At 43.7% G+C, this 22,330-nt stretch overlaps 1 protein-coding gene across 3 annotated transcripts in view; it reads left to right on the top strand.

Annotated features, from left to right (window-relative positions):
* Positions 1–22,330, top strand: part of MFAP3L (microfibril associated protein 3 like) — a 288,930-nt gene that overhangs the window by 108,195 nt on the left and 158,405 nt on the right. For all 3 annotated transcript variants that reach the window (XM_069244277.1, XM_069244294.1, XM_069244285.1), the window contains one exon: positions 21,074–21,478. In XM_069244277.1, the coding sequence (XP_069100378.1) occupies positions 21,202–21,478 (277 nt within the window). In that variant the 5' untranslated portion in view covers positions 21,074–21,201. The remainder of the gene's footprint in view (positions 1–21,073; positions 21,479–22,330) is intronic.

Raw genomic sequence — 22,330 nt, 5'->3', positions numbered from 1 at the left:
AGAAACCTGATTGTGAGGCGTCAGTGGTTTTGATCCACGTGTGAGTGAGTTGTTGGTTGATGGCTTTCTTGTGAACTTTGGCCAGGTAAGGGAGCTGGGAGATTGGTCAGTAATTATGATTGCTGGGATCAGCAGAGGGTTTCTTTAGGAGGGGTCTGACCTCTGTGTCTTTCCATCTGTCCAAGAAGGCTGGAGTGGAGATGGAGTTGATGCTGGTAACTTCAGTGCTGATTGGTATGGTTCCGAGGTTGAAGAGTCTGAGGGTGCAGGGATCGTTAGGCGCGCTGGAGAGGATGGTAGATGTAATGGGTGCAGTGGCATGAGTGGTGAGCTGAGACCAGGTGGTGATAATTCAGCTGGTGTGCGTTGGTTGGTTGAGGTTGAGAAACATGGGTTGAGTCGAAATGTGTGTAGATGGAGGCAATCACGGTATGGAAACCTTTTCAGAGGGAGTTGAAGAGTTCTTGTGGGAGGAATGGATGGTGTTTTCTGTGGCTATCGGGTTGAAGAAATCCTTGACTATTTTGAAGAGTTCCTTCATTTGGTTGGCTGCTGTGTTGATGCGGGCTGTGATGGCTGCTTTCTTGGCTTCCTTGATGCATCAGGTAGTAGTTACTGAGGGGTGCTTTATGGATGGCTGTTTTGAAGGGGTTTCTCGTGGCGTGCCAACGTTTCGCAAGTCTGTAGCAGTTGCGCTCAATAATTGTGAGCTTGTTGTGTCTTCATGGGAACTGTAAATCTTCTGTAGTCTGCACAGCAAAAGACCAAAAGTCTACAGATATCAATTAAAAAAATATATTTTATGAAACATCTAGTAGAAAGTCAGGGGAGTACCACCATAGATTTGCTCTAAGAAAACTGCAGTTTATGGTTAGGCCTTTACATTACTTTATGAAATCACAAGTTTTCTTGTCCATTTTATTTAACTAAACTATTTTTTGTATGGAAACATTATGCAGAACTAAACTGATCATTTTAATACATTATTATATTCTGTGAGGTGTATGCCTAAGGAAAGGCCAAAATATATCTTCTTTAACATTGTTATGCCACTTCATCCTGTTAGCTTTGTCAAAAATTAACATTTTACATTCTTAACTGAGGTCAATCTCTGTAAAAATGCTTGCTTCAGCTTTTCAAGTCAAAATGTGTAAAAGTAACAGCCTAGTGCTGTAATTTGCTTTAAAATATGGATTTTCGTCTGAGGCCTACATGTTAATGTTAATTTCCATATGATAAGCAATATGTACACCCCTGCCCCCCCAAAAAAATGTATCATACTTGAGTATTTTGGGCTTTGGTATAATGTACAAGTCCATTTGGGAGAGTTTGTTATAGCTCCATAATGTGCCCTGCTGAGGGCAGTTCATCTACATTAGCATCTTCAGTTTCCACTATCTCAATCTTGCCTCTCCTTGATGGCAACGTTAAATTGGAGGGTTAAAAGAAATAATTTATATATGCATTCAAGTTCATCGAGTCCACAGTATCTTTACGATCAGTGATGTCCATTTTTTTGTCTGATTTTACCTGCCCACCTGCATCCAATTACATCTTTAGTCCACCACTCAACTTTATGGTGTGTAGGGCTTAGCCAGTGTATTTAAGGACCAGCTTGGAAGGCTTGAAAACCTGGACATAAATCTGGATTGTATTGAAAGGTAAATCTAACTGTTTTAGAACAATGATGCAATTGTGTAAGTCTATAGAAAGGCTGGAGTTTGTTGTGGCGAGGAAAGGGCTATTTGCTCTGCAGTGAGGAGATCAACAGGACTGTTGTATAAAGTTAGAAACCTTCATATCGGTCCGCTGGTCTCCTGCCACACAGCCTTTTTGTTTGGTCTGGGGCAGTGTGTCAGAGGGACCAAGTAATCTTCTCACCGAAATGAAAACTCTGCACACTCTGGTCAAAATTCATTTTATTGCTGACAAGCCAAAATGAGCAACACGTTTCAACCATGCAGTCTCCCTCATAAACGCTGAGTCTTTTTTTCTGTTTCCTATAATGTTCATTTGTCCCGTTCGACCTTACTTAGGTCTTCTGGCAAATGTAGTCTTTTCTACTCACCATTGCAAAATGTGCTCTTGTGCAAACTTTCCTTTGTTGTCCGTTCCCATAACATGCACTTGTGAAACATATTAAATTATTAAAAACGTGTCCAGATTTTTTGTGCTGTACAATTCTCTGTATACCATTGCTATTTAGAAGTCCATCTCATTATTTGCTTTATTTTGTTAACTTCCACCAAGAATCTTTCTTCATGTATTTTGTGTTCTTCGGGGATCGGCATTTATTGCTGGTTTCCATTTTGCTGTTTACTTTTAATTCATTATATAGGTGATTCTTTCAAGGGCACTCCATATTTCCTTTGGGTCCCCATCTAAATACATTCTTCGCATTTGGATGTATCTATATGGTTACTAAATCAGTCCGTGGTCTGTACCCAATTGAACTATCTTAACTAACTCATGTTGGTATTTACTTTTTAACCCGTAAATGGGTCTATTTGATGCTGGCCTTTCTGTATTGGATATTGTCCTTTGCTAATTTTATTTAGTCATGGGTCTTGATTCACTTATCAATTCTCTGATGTGCTTTATCAAAAAGGGTCGCTAGAGATGTACATACAATTCCTCATCTTGATTCAAGTCTTTTGGTGTCCTCCTTCACAATGATATGATGTATTGTGATTCCAAATGCATAGCCTAATCTCAGTTGACTCCTCTGCATCTTCTCTACTGTGTCTGCTAGTTTCTTACAGTTACTCTTATTTTGTCTTTCAAAATGTCTAACGACAGGGTAAATTCTGTATTTATTTGACATAGATCATGTATACTCCAGAATTATCTTAGTTAGCTCACAAAGGGTGCTCCCTACATATTACAAGTTGCCCATGCTTTTCAATACATATATTGTGTATTTGATCTTACATGTGAGGGCCTTTTTTAATTCTTTTTTTCTCCCATTTTTGAGTAGGGATTCTTGCAATCTTATTGTTAATTCACAGACTTTTCTATTACTGCATTTTCGTAATCCCTTTTGATTCTTCCACTGTTATCCTTCTGGGGGTAATTCTTTTGCTTTACAGTGACTATATTCTAATCTATCTTTATTGCTTGTTACTATTTGAGCATTTCCCACACGTTTCCCACTGTAGAATCACTCTACGGTGCCTTCCAATTATTTCTCATAATTTATTTGATCTGTACGGCCTCTTTTGAATGTTGTGGTTATTCTGACCTCTGTTGTTTTCAGTTGTGTTTCTACTTTTCCTTTTTGTTAATAACGGGTCTTCTTCGCTCCTTTCTTATACTTGTTGTTGTAATTTCTCAATGAATTTCAATGGATAATTCAAAAATAGTTTGTGCATTTTTATTACACTCAATATCAATAAATATAGCCCTCTGCGAGCTGATTGTATAAGTGAATCTCAGAATATGCTTATATGATAAGTACATCATCTTGAGTTTTATGCAGAATATGATTTTCCAATCTGTTGTAATTGTTGGCCCTGTGCAATCTCCATCCCCTTTCCCAACATCCTACGCCTAAATTAGCAAAGTGGGGTGAAAAGGAATATTCCATACTGTTCCATGTTTTTGACAAAAGACTTCTACATTGAAGGGTACGACGTTATTGTTTACACTGAGATCCATTTCTGTAAGCATTTTATTGTAATCTAATAGTTCTGTATCTTTTTGTCCAAAAATATATCCACACTTTTTTATACCTATTGCTTGGTCAAAGCCTGTATACAATGATACCATGTTTATTGTGATCATCTTGTATGTTTCTTTTAAAGGTGTATTTTGTAGTGGTAATAGCAGGTCTGTCAGTTAGAAACCTCTGCAGAGGGAGTACTAATATCTTTGAGCGAGTAAAACATGTTGGGTTCACCAAAACATCACACAGACTATGAAAGAGAATTAGGGTGATTTAAAGTACCATGTTGACAATATATGAATTAACTTCAGAGCTAAGCATGTGAAGCATAAAGTTGGTGGTGTTAGCCTCTGGGTAATTTGATGGAAATGTTTAACATGTTGTGATAAAAGGGATTGATTGAGCAAGTGAGTATGTCATACTAAGTGTTTGTTCCTTGTAATTCTAGCGTACTTACAGGACAGCAGCACGAGAACGTGTATGTTGACATGTGGAATGTCAGTTTTCATCCTCTGCTTAGTATTAATGAAATGATCAACCTGTTTGGTGTTGCTTCAGCATTTTTGACCTTGGATATGCACTCTGATGTGCACTTGACATAAGCATCAGTTTTAGTTGCATCCTTTGGTCGAGGTATTTGACTGCAGTTGTATGAAGGTTTTTACCATTTTAAAGAGATGCCATTCTCACTGATGTGGTCAGCTTTTACAGGGCAAAGCACAAAGTGTTCAGTGACATAGAAGAATGTGTAAAATGTGTCCACAAGTATACGTTGGTTATTGTCAGAGGGTTTGAATAATGTACAAGAACTGCATGGAATGCTAGTGAGTAATAGTCACAGCTCAGGGCTTCAAAGGAGTAAAGGGCAATCTGTACAAAAGGGAAGTTGAATTGAGTACCTGGAACACATTTCTGATGTGGAGATCAACCAACATGTGTACCACCGGGAATGCCCTGTTAAATAAGATCTGCTGTTTCCATTTTTTTAGGTCCAAGCCTATCAAATAGCACAGCTGTCTGGTTGCAGAGACATATTAGGGACAAGCTAATAGCTTCCATAGGAATTCATTCCGCTTATTGCTTACCATTGGCTTTGTGTTTTCTAACTCATACTGGCTTGCTTTCTATTTGCTGGCTTTATTTGGAATAGGCTGTCCAGTGTGTTTTTCTCCCTTCCGTGGAGCACAACTGTTTACCTCCTCTCTGACTAACTCTTTGAATCATTCTATGAGTTCTCACTTTCTGGGAACTCAACCTTGCTGGAGTTCAGAGGTGAATGAGCAATAAATAGGCCTTTACATTTGCTTTTATCATGTCATATTTGCTGTTCATTCGAACACAGAGGTCAAATGTTAGGCTCTGTGTTCTCAAGTAGGTTGGTGTTTATTTTTCTTTCTTTGACTGCAAAGTGAGAGGATTTATGTGACAATCTTGCTGGGGTGTGAAAGGAAAGGCTGTAGGATGTTATTTTGTTTTCTAGCACACAACAGTAAATGAACTGTACAAATATCACAGAATATATCAGAATTAGGAAAGCTCAAATGAAGCACATTTGTTTGTAATTCTGAAGTGTGGTGGAACCAAATATTTTAATATGATCAACACAATTCAACACAATAGATGATGCCAATTTTCCACACATTTCTGTGCTGTCTAGGTTTATTAGCAAAATTGTGTGTCTGTGAAAATGTATTGGTAATTTCAATTGAAATGTCTTGTCTGTAATAGTACTGTGGTAGTAAACCATGCATACTCAACTCTATGCCACTTTACGCTACTCCACTCGACTGCATTCTATAACATTCTACTTCACTCTTCACCACTCCACTCTACTCTGTACCACGGCACTGTACGCCACTCCACTGTACGCCACTCCTGATTACTCCACTCTATTCCACTCCACTCTACTCCATTCCTCAACACTCCACTCTGGCACTCATCTCCATTCTACCGCACACTAGTCCATGACACTATACTCTGTCCTTTTACACCACTCTATGACACTCTACTCTTCTCCATGCCACTATGATCTACTCCACTTTATGCCACTCTACGCCCTTCTGCTCTATTCCACTCTGCACCACTCCATCCTACTTCACTCTATGCCAATTCACTCTGTGCCACTATACTCTGCAACATGCTACTCTACTCCGACAAACTACTCCACCCTACACTCTGACACTCCACTCAACACCAGTCTACACCACTTTACTCCACTCAACACCATTCCACAACACTCTACTCTACAGCACTACCCCACAACACTCTACTCCATGAAACTACTTCATTAAGTACCATGCCACTCTGCTCTACTCTGACACTGTATTCTACTCTGTGCTACTCTGCGCAACTCCACTCTGACACTCCAGGACTCTCCACAATTCTCTGCTGCTCCACTCTACGCCACTCCACTCTGTTCCACTTTACTATATGACAGTCCTCTCTTACACTCCATTATGCTATCAGTATGTCCTCTACTGTGAGCATCAAGTGTGGAACTATCAGAGGGCAATAGCTTGGGCACAGATAAGCCATGAACAAATCAGAAAGGTACGTTCTGCAGTCGAGGAATATGTACAGTAGTATATTGACTTGTAGTAAGAGGCAAACACCTCTGCAATGCCCACCGATCTACTGATGAGCCTACCATCCTCACTATAAACAGAGAACAGTGTTCTATTTATTTACTCCTCATTGGCAAGACAGTAAGTGAGTAAAGTGACATATTAAATGGTGTGGTTGTGTGACTCACTGTGTAATACACTCACAGTACCGACTTGGGTCCAATCAGGCTTGTTTGTTTAACCTTTGCTCAACTGGGTAGCAGTCGCTTCAAGCAGTCCGGTTTAAACAAAGGAACAAGTGTAAAGCATTTAGAAGTACAACAATAGCAAAGTCACACAACACGAAATAAATCTGACACCGGTTTATAAAAATAGATATTTTTTTATATATTTTAGAAACCAAAACAAACAAAATTAATCAAATGTTTCCTGGTGGAAAGGACACGCTCTTTTATTTATTTTTTTCAAACATGTTTTATTGGTTTTGAAAGGACACACTCTAGGGCGAGATAGACCTCTCCCTCTCATCCATGACTATGCTGCGAGACAAGGCCTCCAAAGAGGTTCCTCTACCTTCCCTTTGGAACAAACATGGCACGTCTGACAAGGACAAACTGCAACCCAGCCATGAGGCCTCTGCCATGCCTTCCTCTACGGTCCCAGTCACCCAAGACTATATGGTGCAATTTTTACAGGAGATCCTACGAAAATTGGCTAGCTTAAAACTGATCTCAAAACCTGCATTAAGAATGTCAGTAAAGAAATTACCGAGATAGAACGAGTTGACGACCTACAGCACACTGTGGACACATGCTCAAAAGATCAGGAGGCACTCTGGTGACGTATTGCCGCCCTTGAAGAACAACACATAGTGCTTCAGGCCAAGCAGGAAGACCCTCAGGACTGAGGCAGGCGCAATAATATACGCATCCGAGGGGTGCCACGGAGAGCAGAGGGCACAGACATAATGGTGTTCACAATGGCTCTTCTTAACTCAGTCCGTGGAGATTCCGATGCCCCCTGCCCATCTTCAATCATGCCCATCGAACGGCTGCTGCCCATGTCGTTCCAATGCGCTTCCTGATATCTTGACGCGCCTACATTATTTTACGGAGAAAGAATCTATCCTCCTCATTGCACAACAACAAAAGCAAGCTGATCTTTCAGGGGCACACTATACAACTCTACAACTCCCCCATAATGCTCAGACACTGACGGGATTTTAAAGCAGTGACAGCTAAATTGCAGAGCATGGATATCGAGTACCAATGGGGACATCCATTCACTCTTCTCTGTTTGTGGGAAGGTAGGAGGCGCACGTTGCGTTCACTTCATGAAGAGAAGATACTACTGGGTCTTGCCTTGCCACCTACCGAACAACAAGCCCCGCTCTAACTCAGTTTGGTCCACAGCAAATGACAAACCATCTGGCAAGAGCCCCAGCGAGGCTGTAACTCAAGAGGCGAAAAGAGAAATCAAACACCATCTGCAAACCCGGTCTCCCACCGGCTCTCCGACTGCAACCTCTGCAGACACCCCATGATCAGGGGCCCACCATGATCCTGCTCTATCTGGGGCCCTGCACACCACTGGTGGCATGAACATGACCCTTAGCATAAGCTGGGGATGATCACACACACTATCTGGGTGAACCTCACAAGTGACCCTAGGCCGTCGCCCACATTTTGCCCTTATGACGGTGGTGGGGAGCCCGGGGGGCACACCCTCTTCTCCTAGAGCTGAACTGTTATTAGACCATGATGACGCCTGTGCAGGGGCTCAGTAGGCGAGAGGGTGATGTCTCCAACACGACTCAGACACTGTGGTACTGGTCTACGTGGAAACTGATAACACGTGTTGGACTTGTTTGGTCCTCAACTCTTATCTGTGGTTTGCTGTTTTTTATTATTTTTTTTTCTTTCAGGTCTGTAAGCGCTTTGGTATCTTATCCTGCTCTAACAGCTTTAACCTCCTTGTCTGGTCTCGCTCTGACCTTTGATGGTAGGGCTCTTTTAGGGCAGGTTGACGTGGCAATAGTGGCAAGGCATGAAAATTCCTCCCACACATAATGTTCTTTACTAATGGTATCAAATTTCTTTCCCTAAATGACCGTGGGCTCAACTCACCAAACAAGCGTAAGCAAGTTTGGGACTACATTCTGCACTGTGACCTCAATCTAGTCTTCCTTCAGGAGACACACCTGAGAGGGGTTGATAAACACCACATGACACACCTTTGCTTCCCCATGTGTCACCGGCACTGCGGCAACTAGAACGGCAGGAGTGAGAATACTTTGTAAATTAGCTAGGTCGCACCATTACAAAAGTGACAAGATAAGGAGGGACGAGACCTCATTCTTCATCTCTTGAAGAGGAGGGCCAAGCTCACTATGTTAAATCTGTATGCACCAAACTCTTCTCAAGATACTTTCATTCGACGGGTTCTTAGAGAACAGCTAAAGGGAGTGGAGGAGGACTTGATAGTTGGAGGAGACTTCAATCTAGCTTGGGACCCAACAATGGATCGACACACCACTACTTACCTAGGGACTGGGGCAATGTCAGTGCAGTTGAAAATAGAAATCAAATTGTTGGGGCTGGTAGACACCTGGAGACATATGCACCCTGACTTCTGGGACTACTCCTACTCACATGCCCACACTACATACTCACACATGGATCATATCTTTATCTCCCACATGCTGCTTTGCATGTTAGAACGTGCCAAAATCTCAGACATATCCATCTCTAACCATGCCCATATTGCTCTTTTTTGGCCTAGATTGTCCTCTTCCAATGCGGAAATACGTAGAGACATCACTGAATACTTTGCTTTTGACACCAACCATGACGTGGCACTCCTTGTGCTTTGGGGTGGCTTTAAAATTACTGTACAAGGAATTATTTCCTCCATAGCTATCGCCAGGGGTAGAGAAGCCGGACTTGTGGAGGATGAACTAACTGCTGAGATAGTGACCTTAGAACAAACAGATAAGGCAAATCCCTCCAGAAGGCAAAAGAACGCTAGCAGTTTTGAGTGGCTGGTTGCGGGCACATAGAACTCATAAGTTGAATGGTCACTGCCGGCCCTCAAACAGCGCTACTTATGAGGGTGGTAACAAAGTGGGCAAACTCTAGGCATGCAGGTTGTGCCATGAACAGGCACGCTCCTATATAGCCAAGCTTTGACTTCCCTCAGGAGGTTGGGCAATAACAGAACGTGACAAACGTCATATCTTCCAGAACTATTATCAAACTCTATATACCTGAGAAGTTACTCCCCCAAACCTGTATTGACTCATATTTGGCAGCATGTGACTGGGCACTGCTCCATCCCAGACACTGAGGAGCTTGATGGCCTGATTACCTTCGAAATATTTGGCTGGCTCTTAAGACCCTTTCATTGGATAAATCACTGGGCTGGATGAATTGCCAGTCAGTTTCTACAGGGTTTTCTCCATGAACTTGGTGATCCAAGCTACGACTATTCAACTACTTTATGGCTACCTCGGGCCTTACCCAGACAATGGCTGAGGCAGCAATCACCCTGATACTGAAACCAGGCCAGGATCCAAATCTGTGTTCATCATACCGTCCTATGGCCCTCCTCAATACAGACACAAACTTTTTTTACCAAGATTCTCTCCTCTGGGCTAGAGTGCGATCTCCCATTCCTGATAGACCCTAACCAGGTTAGGTTTATTCGCAATCGCCATGGTGTGGACAACGTACATAGAATAGCACACCTGGTGGAAGGCCCAGCGTCACCAACTTCCGGCATGCTTCCTGTCACTAGATGCAGAGAAGGCATTTAATAGAGTCAACTGGGCCTTCCTCCACTCGTTATCTGGACAATAAGACTTGGACTGGTAATGACTAGTCAAATCTTGGCCTCCTACACTGCACCAACAGCAGGGGTGCGTTGCATTGGGCCCTATTGCCATAGGCAAGGGAACTAGGCAGGGATGCCCTCTATCACCTCTGCTCTTTGCATTGGTGGTAGAGTCCCTGGCGATAACGATTAGCCAAACACCAGCAATTAAAGGAATTCCCTTTGGGGGCAATATGCATAAGGTCAATCTTTTTGCTAATGATTTGTTACTCACCCTGACCCATCCTGATGTTTCACTTCCAGCGGTAGTGATGTGTCTCCACGCCTTTGAGGAGGTCTCTGGCTTTAAAGTCAATATGGCGAAATCTAGCATCTTAAACTTGACCATTCCAGCCACTAAAGTGTTCTAATTGCAGCAGTTGGCACACTTCTTTTGGTCCCCAATGCTTGAATACCCAGGCTTAAGCCTAACACCCACGTTAGCAACTTTGTCAGCAGCCAGTTGGACTCCTCTAGGCCACACCATAGCCGATGACCTTCAGTGTTGGAGTCACATCTACATCTCATGGCTGGGTAGAGTCAATGTTGTCAAAATGAAAATTCTCCTGCGAGTATTATACCTCTTTCAAACCCTCCCCACCCCAATATCTCAAGAAGGCATACAGTGACTTCAGCGTGAGCTGAAATTATTTATGTGGGGTGGGAAGAAACCCTGGATATCCTCCACACTTCTGATGCAACAGAGAGATAAGGGGACTTGCCTGTCCCAAGTACTACTAGTCGGTGCATCTGCCTTTTATATCTGACTGGGTGACAGATGAGAGTGAATGCCATTGATTTCACATGGATAGAGCTGGGCTTGTCGACCTCTGTGGGACCTGGCATGGCTTCCTAGGCATGCCCGCCCTTGCAACGCATTTGCAGCAACTCCCGCAGTACTTGAAATCTGGTATAGGCTACAAACAGTGTGTGGATTGACCACTTTACCCTCCCTGAACACCCTGATCGCCTGCAACCCAGCATTTACACTAGTGCTCTCTCCCCAAACTTTTCAGGCATGGACAAACTAAGACTGCAGGTCAATAAGATATCTCTTCCAGGGCACTGAATTTAAAACTTTCTAGAAATGCCAAGAGGAATATGGCCTCATAGACGGGGCCCTGCTGGAGTATCTACAGTTGTGACATTGAGCGCTCCACCCTGTAACTTACCTGGTGGTTATACTCCCCTATACACCATTCAAGATATTTGGTTCGGACATATAGTGGGATGAAGGGACCCATTTCCAACACTTAGTGCACTCTCCAACACTCCACAAGCATGCACCCACCCACATATCAATCTCAGTGGAACAGAGACCTGGCAGTAGAAATTCAGCCTAAGCAGTGGGACACTTTGTGGACCGAAATTCCCAAAATATACTGTAACCTCTCTTTGAGGGAAACAGCCTATAAACTCATGTACCGATGGTACTTGAGTCCCTCCCGGCTGTCATCTATCTATCCATCTCCTCCCCGCTTTGCTGGAGATGTGCACAGGCTGTGGGTGACTTTAGCCTTACCTGGTGGACATGTCCCCCTATTCAGATCTTCCGGAAAGAAATCCCCAGTCACATTCAGGATATCTTAGGCTACCCCATTACCACTACCCCTCACGTAGTTATCTTGGACCTATTCACCGTTAAGTCCTGTGCAGACTGGATACTCACCAGTTACATGCTGCATACAGCGCGGCAGCTGAGTGCCCTAGCCTGGAAATAACAATCTATGCCTTCCCTGCCACAGTGGATCCCACGCCTCTGGCAGGCCATGGCACTAGAGCAATGTGAGTTTTCGTAAAATCTGGCATCATCTTCTAGCCCACCTCTCTTTCCGCATAGAATTTACGTACTTCACCCCACTGAGACTTAATGCATTGGAGTTGTTCATCTGACGCGCCTAGAATTGTACCTTGCCGACCTCTCCACACTGCGCCCTCCTTGGCTCTAGTTTAATCCAACACTGGACCACTGATCTTTCTTGATACTATACTTGGCTTTTGTGCAATGCTGACCTGAATATTGTTTGTTGACATGTTTTATTGTATTAACCTTCTTGTTTCCCTTCCCCTGGTTCAGCCTTTCCCTCTTCACTTTGCAGTTCCACAAAACGTATTGCAAACACGGTCAAATTGATTTGATTTTTGCCACCATAGAAAAGAGTCAGTCTTTGTTATTATGATATATGAGGTCTTACGCGCCTGTTTCACAATGTCACTGTCAACTTACCTTTGTAACTAACGTCTTGCTCTGCCTGTTCCACTTTGAAACTTTTGTGAGGAGCTATGACGTGGCACAAGATTATTATAGAGGGTGTGAGGTTCTGTCATGTATTATAGGAATAAGTGCAACTTAATGTAGGTGAAGAGAAACCATGCTGGAGAATAAGCCAGGAAAGTGTTTGGGTATATTGCATATTCATAGGTTGTTATAAAATTGTGAGCCCTTCGTATTATAGATCACTATCATTTTCTAATTGTGGCTTAGAAAGATGGGATGGGTGTGTAGGAAAATTTTTATAGAAAGAAGATAAGGAGGATGTGAATGTGACCTAGAGAAGGGTGAAAGAGGGGCAGTATGAAAGCAAGCCTAGGTAGGATTTGCATCACCTGAGTGATGCAAATCATACCTGGTATTTCTGTCTATAGGGGGAAGCAGTTTTGCACGGTGGATCTGGTGATGTTCACGTTTCCTGACTGTTAAAAAGGACAGGTCAATTACCATTAAACCCATTGCTCTGATTGCTTTATGGAAGAGATATGTTACTGAAAATTGCACATGCTGATGTTGGAGGAGAATTGCATTGTGATTTTATGGTTTCTAGCTCCTTCCTTGGGCAGAATCCGAATGTGGTGGTTTGTTCTAAGATTATGGTACTAATAGACGCAGGTTTATGCTGAGTGTGGTTCAGATGATGTAATAGCAGGGCAAAGCATGAATGTTGCTGAAGTTGAGGCAGATTTCCCCTTGTGTCGTGCAAATAAGTGTAATTAATTTGTAATTAAGTTAAGGTGTGAATACATTATTGTTTCCAGACACTGGAATCTGTCTTGTGTGGGATAGTTGTGTGGAAGTGCTGTATTAGGATGCGAACAGTAACAGTAGGTCCTAACACTTTCTTTCCAAACATCAAACATTATTTGGCGTTTGTGCTCTTGGTGCTTTGAAAACTATAGCATGGAGGCATATGGACAATGTTATTCTATGATTGTGCTGTTGAACTTGCTTAGCAGAGTGATCTGATTGATTGCTTGAAATGGGTCAATGGTTTAACTATATTCATTATGTACGGTCAATAGGGCAGAGTATTATACACAAAGATACAGTGTGTCCAGTAGGATGTATAGCCTGTCCGATATGTGCCTTTGTTTCTTTACGTTCTGGGTATAAAAGCTGAACAATCTGGTGGATTTGAAACTGTGTTGCTCAGTTTCCAAAACACAACTTCGCCAAATTTGTATGTCCTACTCAATGTTCTGCTCAAGTAAAATAAGGTGCCAATAGCTAGTTCAGCAGAATCCAGATTTCAAGATAAGGAGACTACTGGGTGGCTGATAGACTGCAGCCACTAAGGACATCGTTTAGATGGAGACCAGTTAAGGGCTCAACTCATCTCAAGTCATTAGAGTGGAACTGGGAGCTATAGCAGCACTAGCACCCACAACAGTATCCCCTGGGGTCCATGCTTCAGTGGCCCATATCTTCTATCTGGTGGATCTTAGCTCCCCTCCCCAACATCAATAATCTTGACTATCAGAGGACTAGCTATGCCCACTGTACACATTGGTTGCACCAGTTGGACATGAAAATTATAATTTAGGATCACGAGTCCAGTACAACTCTAAACATAAATAGGAATGCATTGGGCTTGAGGCAATCCAAACTGTTCCCAAAAAACTAATGACCGCAGCCAATGGGGCACTACATGAAAGTATGTTATGAAAAAGAAAAAATATGCTTCTCTGGATCCACAATGCATTTGATATAAGCTGCGATGTGGTTAGAGAAGGAAGTGGCTGGGTTGTAGAAGATGCAAGCTCACCACACTGGTAGTCATTAAACATACCTGTTGGCCCCCAGCTTCTGATCAATAACTTGCATCTCAGCGGATTCCGTACAACTGAGCTGGAAGATCCTAATGGCTTATAGTAGATACATTTTGTGGGGGGGTTCACTGATAAAGTGGAAGGCAGAAACTAGTTTAGTAGAGTGGAGTCTATCAGATACCATTTGGAGATTCAGACCAGGGACTCTATGACCATGTCAAAGCAGGCTGTCTCATCCATGCTGTAGGTTGAAGACAGCCACTATGGAAGCCCACCATCTCATGCAGACAAACACCACGTCCACTATAGCCATCAACCTGCTCCCTGAAGCCATACGCCAATGTGACATGTAGCACATGCCACATACAGTCCCTCACATGCTGCACACTAGGTGGTGGGAGTAGCGGCCCTTAGCAAGTAATGTAGGAGGCTAGCCTGGTTTGTAATGGGTACCTAAGGTACTTACACCTTATTTCAGGTCCAGTTATCTCTTATTAATGAAATGTAGGCAGTGTTCTAGCAGCTTAGGCTGTCTAGGGTTAGCTGTAGCAGAGCAGCCAAGGCTCAACTAGGAGACATGCAAAGCTCCTGCAATACCACTATAGTTACATAGTATGTATACACAATAAAAGACAATACTCAGTGTTACCAAAAATAAAGGTACTTTATTTTAGTGACACAAGGCCAAAAATCTCTTTGAGGCAATACTCCTTCTGGAGGTAAGTATTATACACAATATATGTACTAGTAACCAAAATCAGGTAAGTAGACAGTCATAGAATAGTGCAAACAGTAGAAAATACAATAGATTGCAATGGGCCTAGGGGCAACACAAACCATATGCTAAAATAGTGGAATGCGAATGTGGAATTCCCCCCTAGGCAAGGGTAGTGTGTAGAGGTGTGCTAAGAGTGTAAGAAAACACCAAAGGTAAGTAAAGTACCCCACCCTAGAACCCAGGAAAGCAGGAGTAAAGTACAGCAAGTTTCCTCAGAACACACTACAAGTTGTGATGAATTATGCAAGAACAAAGCAAGACTGCAAGCAACAAACAATGGATTCCTGGACCTGAAGACCTGTGGAGAGAGGAGACCAAGTCCAGGAAGAACAGGAGCCCCTGCCAACCTGGAAGAAGGTGCAAAAGTGGATTCTCTGGTTAGAAGAAAAGTACAGAAATGCACCAAAGAAGATAGCTGCAGGTTCCTGCTTGGTGCAAGAGATGTCTCATGTCGAGTTGTTGGATGCAGGCTGTTTGCGTTGCTGGATTTCGCCAACAAGCCTCGGTTCCAGCAAGTATGCCATTTGCATCAAAGAGGAACTACCTGGACCCAGGAGGGACCTGGGGGTCTCAACTCGGACTGAGGAGACAGAGGGGGCTCTCAGCACTTCAGAGAGCCGAGCCCTCAGAAGACCAGGCAACACCCATGGAGTCCCAGAACATGCGGACAAAGAAGATGCAAAGGGCGGTCGTCGCAGCACTACACTGGAGGGTCCCACGCCTCCGGAAAACAACTCGGGGAGCTGTGCATTGCAGGATGGGGTGCTGGGGACTTGGTCTTTGCTGTGCACGAATAACTTTTGGAAGAAGTGCACAGAAGCCCAAGGAGCTGCAGAAGATGCAGTCCAAAGGGTACTGTTGCAGCACAGGGAGGCAAGCTCTTACCTCCTGCAAATTTGGACAGTTGGACCTTTTGGACAGTCTGGGTCACTTTGGTCCACCACCTGTGTTCCAAGGAGCACACTTGTCGTCAGGAAAGGATTCCCAGAGTACTGGTTGTCGTCAGAGAAGGGTGCCTGCTGAAGCAGGGAAGTGACTCCGTCACTCCATGGGAGATTCCTTCAGTTCTTCTGGTGCAGGGTAAAGACAGGCAGTTCTCAGAGCGTGCACACCGTGGAAACTGTTGCAAATGCTGGCTGGAGCTGAAGTTGCAGGTTACAGGAGTCGTCCTGTTGCAGTTACAGTGGTTCCTGGAGCAGTCTGTGGTTGGTCCGACGGTCAGAAGCTGAAACAAAGGTTGCAGAGGAGTCCTGGAGAAATCTTGCAAACGGAATCTGAGGAAACATCCAGAGGAGAGACTCTAAATAGCCCTGAGAGGGGGATTGGCTACCTACCCAGGTATGCCCCTATCAGGAGGGGGTCTCTGATGTCACCTGCGGGCACTGGCCACTCTGAGGTCTCCAGAGGGTCTCTATGCCTTGGAATCCAAGATGGCTAATGCCAGGGACACTCGGGAGGAGCTCTGGGCACCACCCCTGGGGTGGTGATGGACCAGGGAGTGGTCACTCCCCTTTCCTTTGTCCAGTTTCGCGCCAGAGCAGGGACTTGGGGTCCCTGAACCAGTGTAGACTGGATTATACAAGGAGGGCACCGTTTGTGCCCTTCAAAGCATTTCCAGAGGCTGTGGGAGGATACCCCTCCCATGCCTGTAACACCTATTTCCAATGGGAGAGGGTGTAACACCCCTCTCCTAAAGGAAATGCATTGTTCTGCCTTCCTGGGATTGTGCTGCTCAAACCTCAGGAGGGCAGAAACCTGTCTGAGGTGGCAGCAGCTGGGGGTACAGTGGAAACCTCAGGGAACTGATTTGGCAGTACTGGGGGTCCATGGTGGAGCCCCCAGGGTGCATGGGATTGGCCCCCCAATACCAGATTTTGATTGGGGGTCAATTCCATGATCTTAGACTCCTCACATTGCCATATTCGGAGTTACTATTGTGAAGCTACATATATGTATTGACATATATGTAGTGCACACTTATAATGGTATCCCCACACTCACAAAGTCCGGGGAATTGGCCCTTGCACTAGCAAAGGTGCCCTCACACACAATAACTTTGCACATAGCCTTCAGTAAATGAAGGTTAGACATATAGGTGACTTATCAGTTACCTGGTGCAGTGACAAGTGGCTGTGAAATAGTGTGTGCACTATTTCACTCAGGCTGCAGTGGCAGTCCTGATGAAAGGTTTGTATGAGCTCCTTATTGGTGGCAAAAAAATGTAGCAGCCCATGAGGATGTCCTGGAACCCCAATTCCTTGGGTACCTAGGTACTATATACTAGGGACTTTTAAGGGGGGTCCAGTGTGCCAATCAGAATTGGAATTTGGAGTCACTAAACTATAGAGACAAATTTGGTAAGTAAAGCGCATAAGCACTAGAGTTCTGGTTAGCAGAACTTCACCAACAGTCAAGCATACTGACAACACACATAGGCCACAAACTATGAGCACTGGGGTCCTGGCTAGCAGGATCCCAGTGAGACAGTCAAAACACACTGACAAATAGGGTTTAAAACCATGAGCACTGGGGTCCTGGCTAGCAGGATCCCAATCAGACAGTAACAGACTGACAAGCACAAACAGGCCAAAAATGGGGGGTCACCATGCTAGAAAGAGGCTACTTTCTCTCATATGGGTTTCACTGATTTTACAGGGAGAATTTGCTAGACCTCTGCTTTCCAGGTCTTGATGTAGACTGGTATAAGGAAGTAGTTACTTTGAAAGCATCACCCAACCAACAGAGCTAAGAATCTGCTGTGAAATGTCACAGCAAGCACAGATTGTTGGGTGCACTAGTGAAAAGTACAGGGCAGGTCCGGAAAATACTGACCAGAGCAGGTTCATGGCCATGTATGGACTTTTGGTGGTGTATTTGCTAGTTCGACCTTGTACCCTGCTTGACTTCAGGCACTCCCAACATATCCCTTATTTTGCAGAGCTTGGTTCTCCTGGGAACACTGCGTAAACTCCTCCCACTGTGTGTGATAACAGAAGCTACGTTAACACAGTCTGTCAGAGTATAACTTACCTATCCAGTGCCCAGTCATTCAAAACCAGTCAATGGCACCTGTGTCCTCTTTATATCTGCCTCACTCATAGAACTGCGTTCACATATACTTAAATTCTACAAAGAACTAAGGTGAATGCCCATTGTGTTATCTCAAAGAACCACAGAATAACAACCATTTAACAAATAAGCCAAGAACCCTGATGGGCTTTACATGTTCATGGCATGGTCCTGTTTGTTTTGCATCCTTCCGGTATGAAGGATCTATTTTGAGATAACTGTTATTGATCCATGCATTGAAAACTTTGGAGACAGAAAATGAATGACTTCTGTATTGGCATTCTTCATCTGCACCAATAACTGGTTTTCATGGAAATGTATTTAACTTGTCAAATGCTGATAATGGCAAGTTGCTGAAGCTATTGGTTAAAAACTTTATGGGAATGTGAACAGAAAGTAACATATAACCTTCTTGTTGATTTAAACAGCTAGGGTGTGTGGTGTATGCCTATAATTGGGGCATACATCACAGCTGAAAAGTCCTCTTGGAAGATGTGGACAGTGAACACACTGTGATTTAGTGCTCCTGAAGAAGGGAGTCCAACTTTTTCCTAAAATGGAGACATGTTTGGGTTGTTGTGATGGATATGGGGATGTAGTCCCAGATCCTGGGGGCATAAATGGAAAGGGCCTGTTGTCGCTTTTTTATTTTTTGGTTGTTGTTTAGACGTTAGTCTTCATTCTGATAGTGTCCTGGCTGTGGGTGTGCTAAGTATCACTAGGGATGGTGAGCTTGTCTGCAAGATAAGCAGGCATGCTTGTTGTGATGGCTTTGCAGTGGCGTCCGGCAGCTTTAGGAGGGAGGGGGCGGGCGGGAAACACACACACACACACACACACACTCATTCTTTCTCTCACACACACACACACACACACACACACACACACACACACACTCATTCTTTCTCTCACACACACACACACACACACACACACACACACACACTCATTCTTTCTCTCACACACACACACACACACACACATCCATTAACACTCACAACATTCAAACATGCACGCACCAAACTTTAATTTTAAAAGATTACACACACACACACTTTCCTTCAGCCTCGGAGGTCTCTAGAGGGTTGGGACTGCTGCCTTCCCATAAGGGCAGGCAGCATTCCCAGCCTTGTCACAGAGTGGGATGGGGTCAGTGAGACTGCTGACCCCACCCCACTCTGTGACAAAGTGTCACTAATTGACACACCCTGGGCGCTTCAGGGCTTAAACCTGAAACTTCTAGGTCGAAGTCAATAGGTGACTCTTTCCTCGTCACTCAGGGGAGGCCCTGGAGGCACCTTTGCTGAGCAGAGGAGGTCACGCCCATAGGAGCTGTGACCTCCTCAGCTCAGCAAAGTTCAGCTCAGGCAACCAGGAGTCTGCGCAAATCGCGCATCTCTGCTCCTGGATGCCTGACCTGAACATGAAGACTGTCAGGCTGTCCTTTGTTCAGCCTGACAGACACTCCTCATGAGGGGCAAAAGGTGGGGGGGCGTGGCCCCTCCGCCCTAAAGGACGGGCCGCGCCTGTGGCTTTGTAAATGAGGAAGCTGGTTTTGAAGATGGTGTGGGCCGACAAGGGGAACAAATGGAGTTCCATCAAAATGAGGGTTACATGATCGTATTTCTTCAGGCCCTAGATGAGATGTGCTGTGGCTTGTTGAATGCTCCAAGGGGTTCTGGGTCTGGGAGGCCATGACCACTATCTAGATGCCAGAATACAAGGCCTGGAACTGCAGTTTTGAAGTAGGTTTCTGGAAGAAACTGTTTGCCTTTTTATAGAAAGGAAAGCTCTTACCATGTTTTTTTTTTTTTTTTTTGGCAGCGTTCTTTGATGGTGAAGTTGGTGTCCACAGTGAATCAATGTGACGTGGCATTCAGTGATAATTGGGGCGCTAAGCCCTCAAGGTTCAGGACTTGTCATACACAGCCTGTGAACATCCAGACCTTCTACTATCGGTCTATAAGTAAATTACTAACCAAGATCTAATTGGATATAAGCATAGCGTTAATGAATGGGTAAATGAGACCACACATGGTCTAAAATAATGTCATTCCATAGTGGCTAGTACTATTGTGTTTACACCCTGTGAAAGGATAATAGTCTACATCTGCTTCTTTGATCTTTAGAATTTGACTGTTTATTGCAAGACAAGACAAATTCTTACTGCTGGCCCTGCGAAGTATGGAACAGACCTGACCGCAAATTGCTGGTCTGGGGAAGCAACAAGCAGGTGAAGAGGCAAGGCTGGGCGACATGCCGGGAAGAGATGACAGGAGGCAGTGAAGAAGGGGTGCAACCAAATATATTTTCAGAAGAAAACGTCAACAAAATGAAAAAAGCACTATTTTCTTATACAAGATACGAATAAAAGCGTCACAGTAGTTTATCTGTTTTGTTAAATATTTCTTAAAAAAACAGTAATACCTACCCAATGACGTCACGGGTCAAAATAATGCCGTAAATTCAACTATTAATATTGATTTTATCGAATCGGCACAATGAGACAGCCACACTGAATTTTGCTTATCCTTATTTGCCACGAAGCAATATGTAAGGATGATTGATAGATTAACCAGGCGCCATTCAGTAGTTTTCAGGAATTCAGTTTGCCCTTTTCTGCTCCTTTTTAACCGTATTGATACCTACTACCTGTTTATGCATCAGACCTACTTCATGGCCTCTGAATGTGCCCATTTTTTCCGAAATTTTGAGTTTTAGAGAATAGATGTCACCACATGACTAGTAATGCTTTGAAAATATGAAGCAATGGGCAAATGTTTTTTAGTCGGCCTCTTGTTTTACAATAGAACAACCTGGGACATTACAAAGGCGGGTTTTCCTAACATCGCGTCTCTGTTTTCATAACCGACACTTTGCGTCCATTCTGAAAGACATGAAGTTGCTAAGCTACAGGAATTGAATTGTAATGTAGGATGAATTTCAAGGTTTTTTGTTAGTAAAGAATTCTCTTGTATTTTCTATCGTGCCTTGCTGAAACGAAGCTTAATTTTTAATGAAGACTGAATGCTGGCTAATTTTGTGGAAAATATCAAATATGTGAAATGTATTTTTTCTTCTCAGGATCTTATTCCCAGATATAAATTCTATGGAGCCAGGTTGACCATGCATGTGGCCGGCTTCGTGTAAACGACTTATTGAAAACCAGAAACAACCTTCCTGTGGCAGAGCCGGGCAGACGACCATCCAAAATGATTGTGGAGAGATGCCATCTTTGTTCTTTCACTGTGCCTATGACAGGCCTCTTCCTGCTTTTGACTGGATTGATGGCTGCCGCAGAACTGAAGAACAGCACTTTCAATAGCACAGATAGCTTGTTGGAATCCTTGCCTGTGATCACTGCCAGCGTGGACCATGTCATAGCTAAGGAGGGGAGTAGTGCCTTGATCAAATGCAACGTCTTTGGGAACCCACGCCCACGCTTCCAGTGGTACAACTCTAATGGCTTTTTACAGGAAGAAGATGGAGGTAGGCATTTGTTACACACTCGTTGCCATGATTTGTGTTTCACGCGCTTTGGCTTTTACTAAGCCATCACAGTGGAACTCGGGTCCGGCTAGGCTCCGCAAAGAATGTTAAGATGCAAAATGGAATTGACCGGTGCCCGAGTCCGTTGTGTGGCTGCGACGTCTTGATCTGTACATCTAATTTAAATAAACCAAGTAAACTCACAGCGCCTCTTCAAGCAGTCCTCTCTAATAAGACACTCAACACCATGTTTTTAATTTAAACTGTTTGACATTCTTCTCCCCATGGAAAGTTGAAATTCACTATCCTCTTTAACATCAGTTGAACGAACAACAATTAATGTATTTTTTTCCAAGGAAATCGACGTTTAAAGTTTCACCAAATATATGTCCCATTACAATATAGGTGAAGAATAATTTGTTTAGTTACATTTAAATTATGTGCCCAGAAATTGAAAACTCGAATAACATACGTTGGACTTATAATTAGGGTGTATAATAACAAAAAATTAGTGTGCTTGAGAAATATACTAAAAGAAAATGAGAGAGATTAAAAAAAGCCCCGATGCGGGGCCTGTTTTCTCTTTTACTCTATGTAACATACCATTGCCATACTCTGGTCTAAGCCACCTCAGTCTTTGCCATCTTCAAAGCATGTCAACCACATTATTAACACCTCGAAGAGACCCCAGATGTTCCTGTGGAAGGTATTTGGGAGATGTCTCTTTGGGTTATTTAAAGTAAAGCTCCGTTAGAATGTAATAAACGCAGGTGGTGTGCCAGTGTAAAATTCACGCAGAGTTAAGGTTAGGAAAAAACATCCAGAAAGCTCACAATACCCTCAGTTTTAAAC

Source organism: Pleurodeles waltl, chromosome 1_2 (genome assembly GCF_031143425.1).
Source record: "Pleurodeles waltl isolate 20211129_DDA chromosome 1_2, aPleWal1.hap1.20221129, whole genome shotgun sequence".
Lineage (NCBI taxonomy): Eukaryota > Metazoa > Chordata > Amphibia > Caudata > Salamandridae > Pleurodeles > Pleurodeles waltl.
This window is presented reverse-complemented; position numbering and strand designations above follow the sequence as displayed.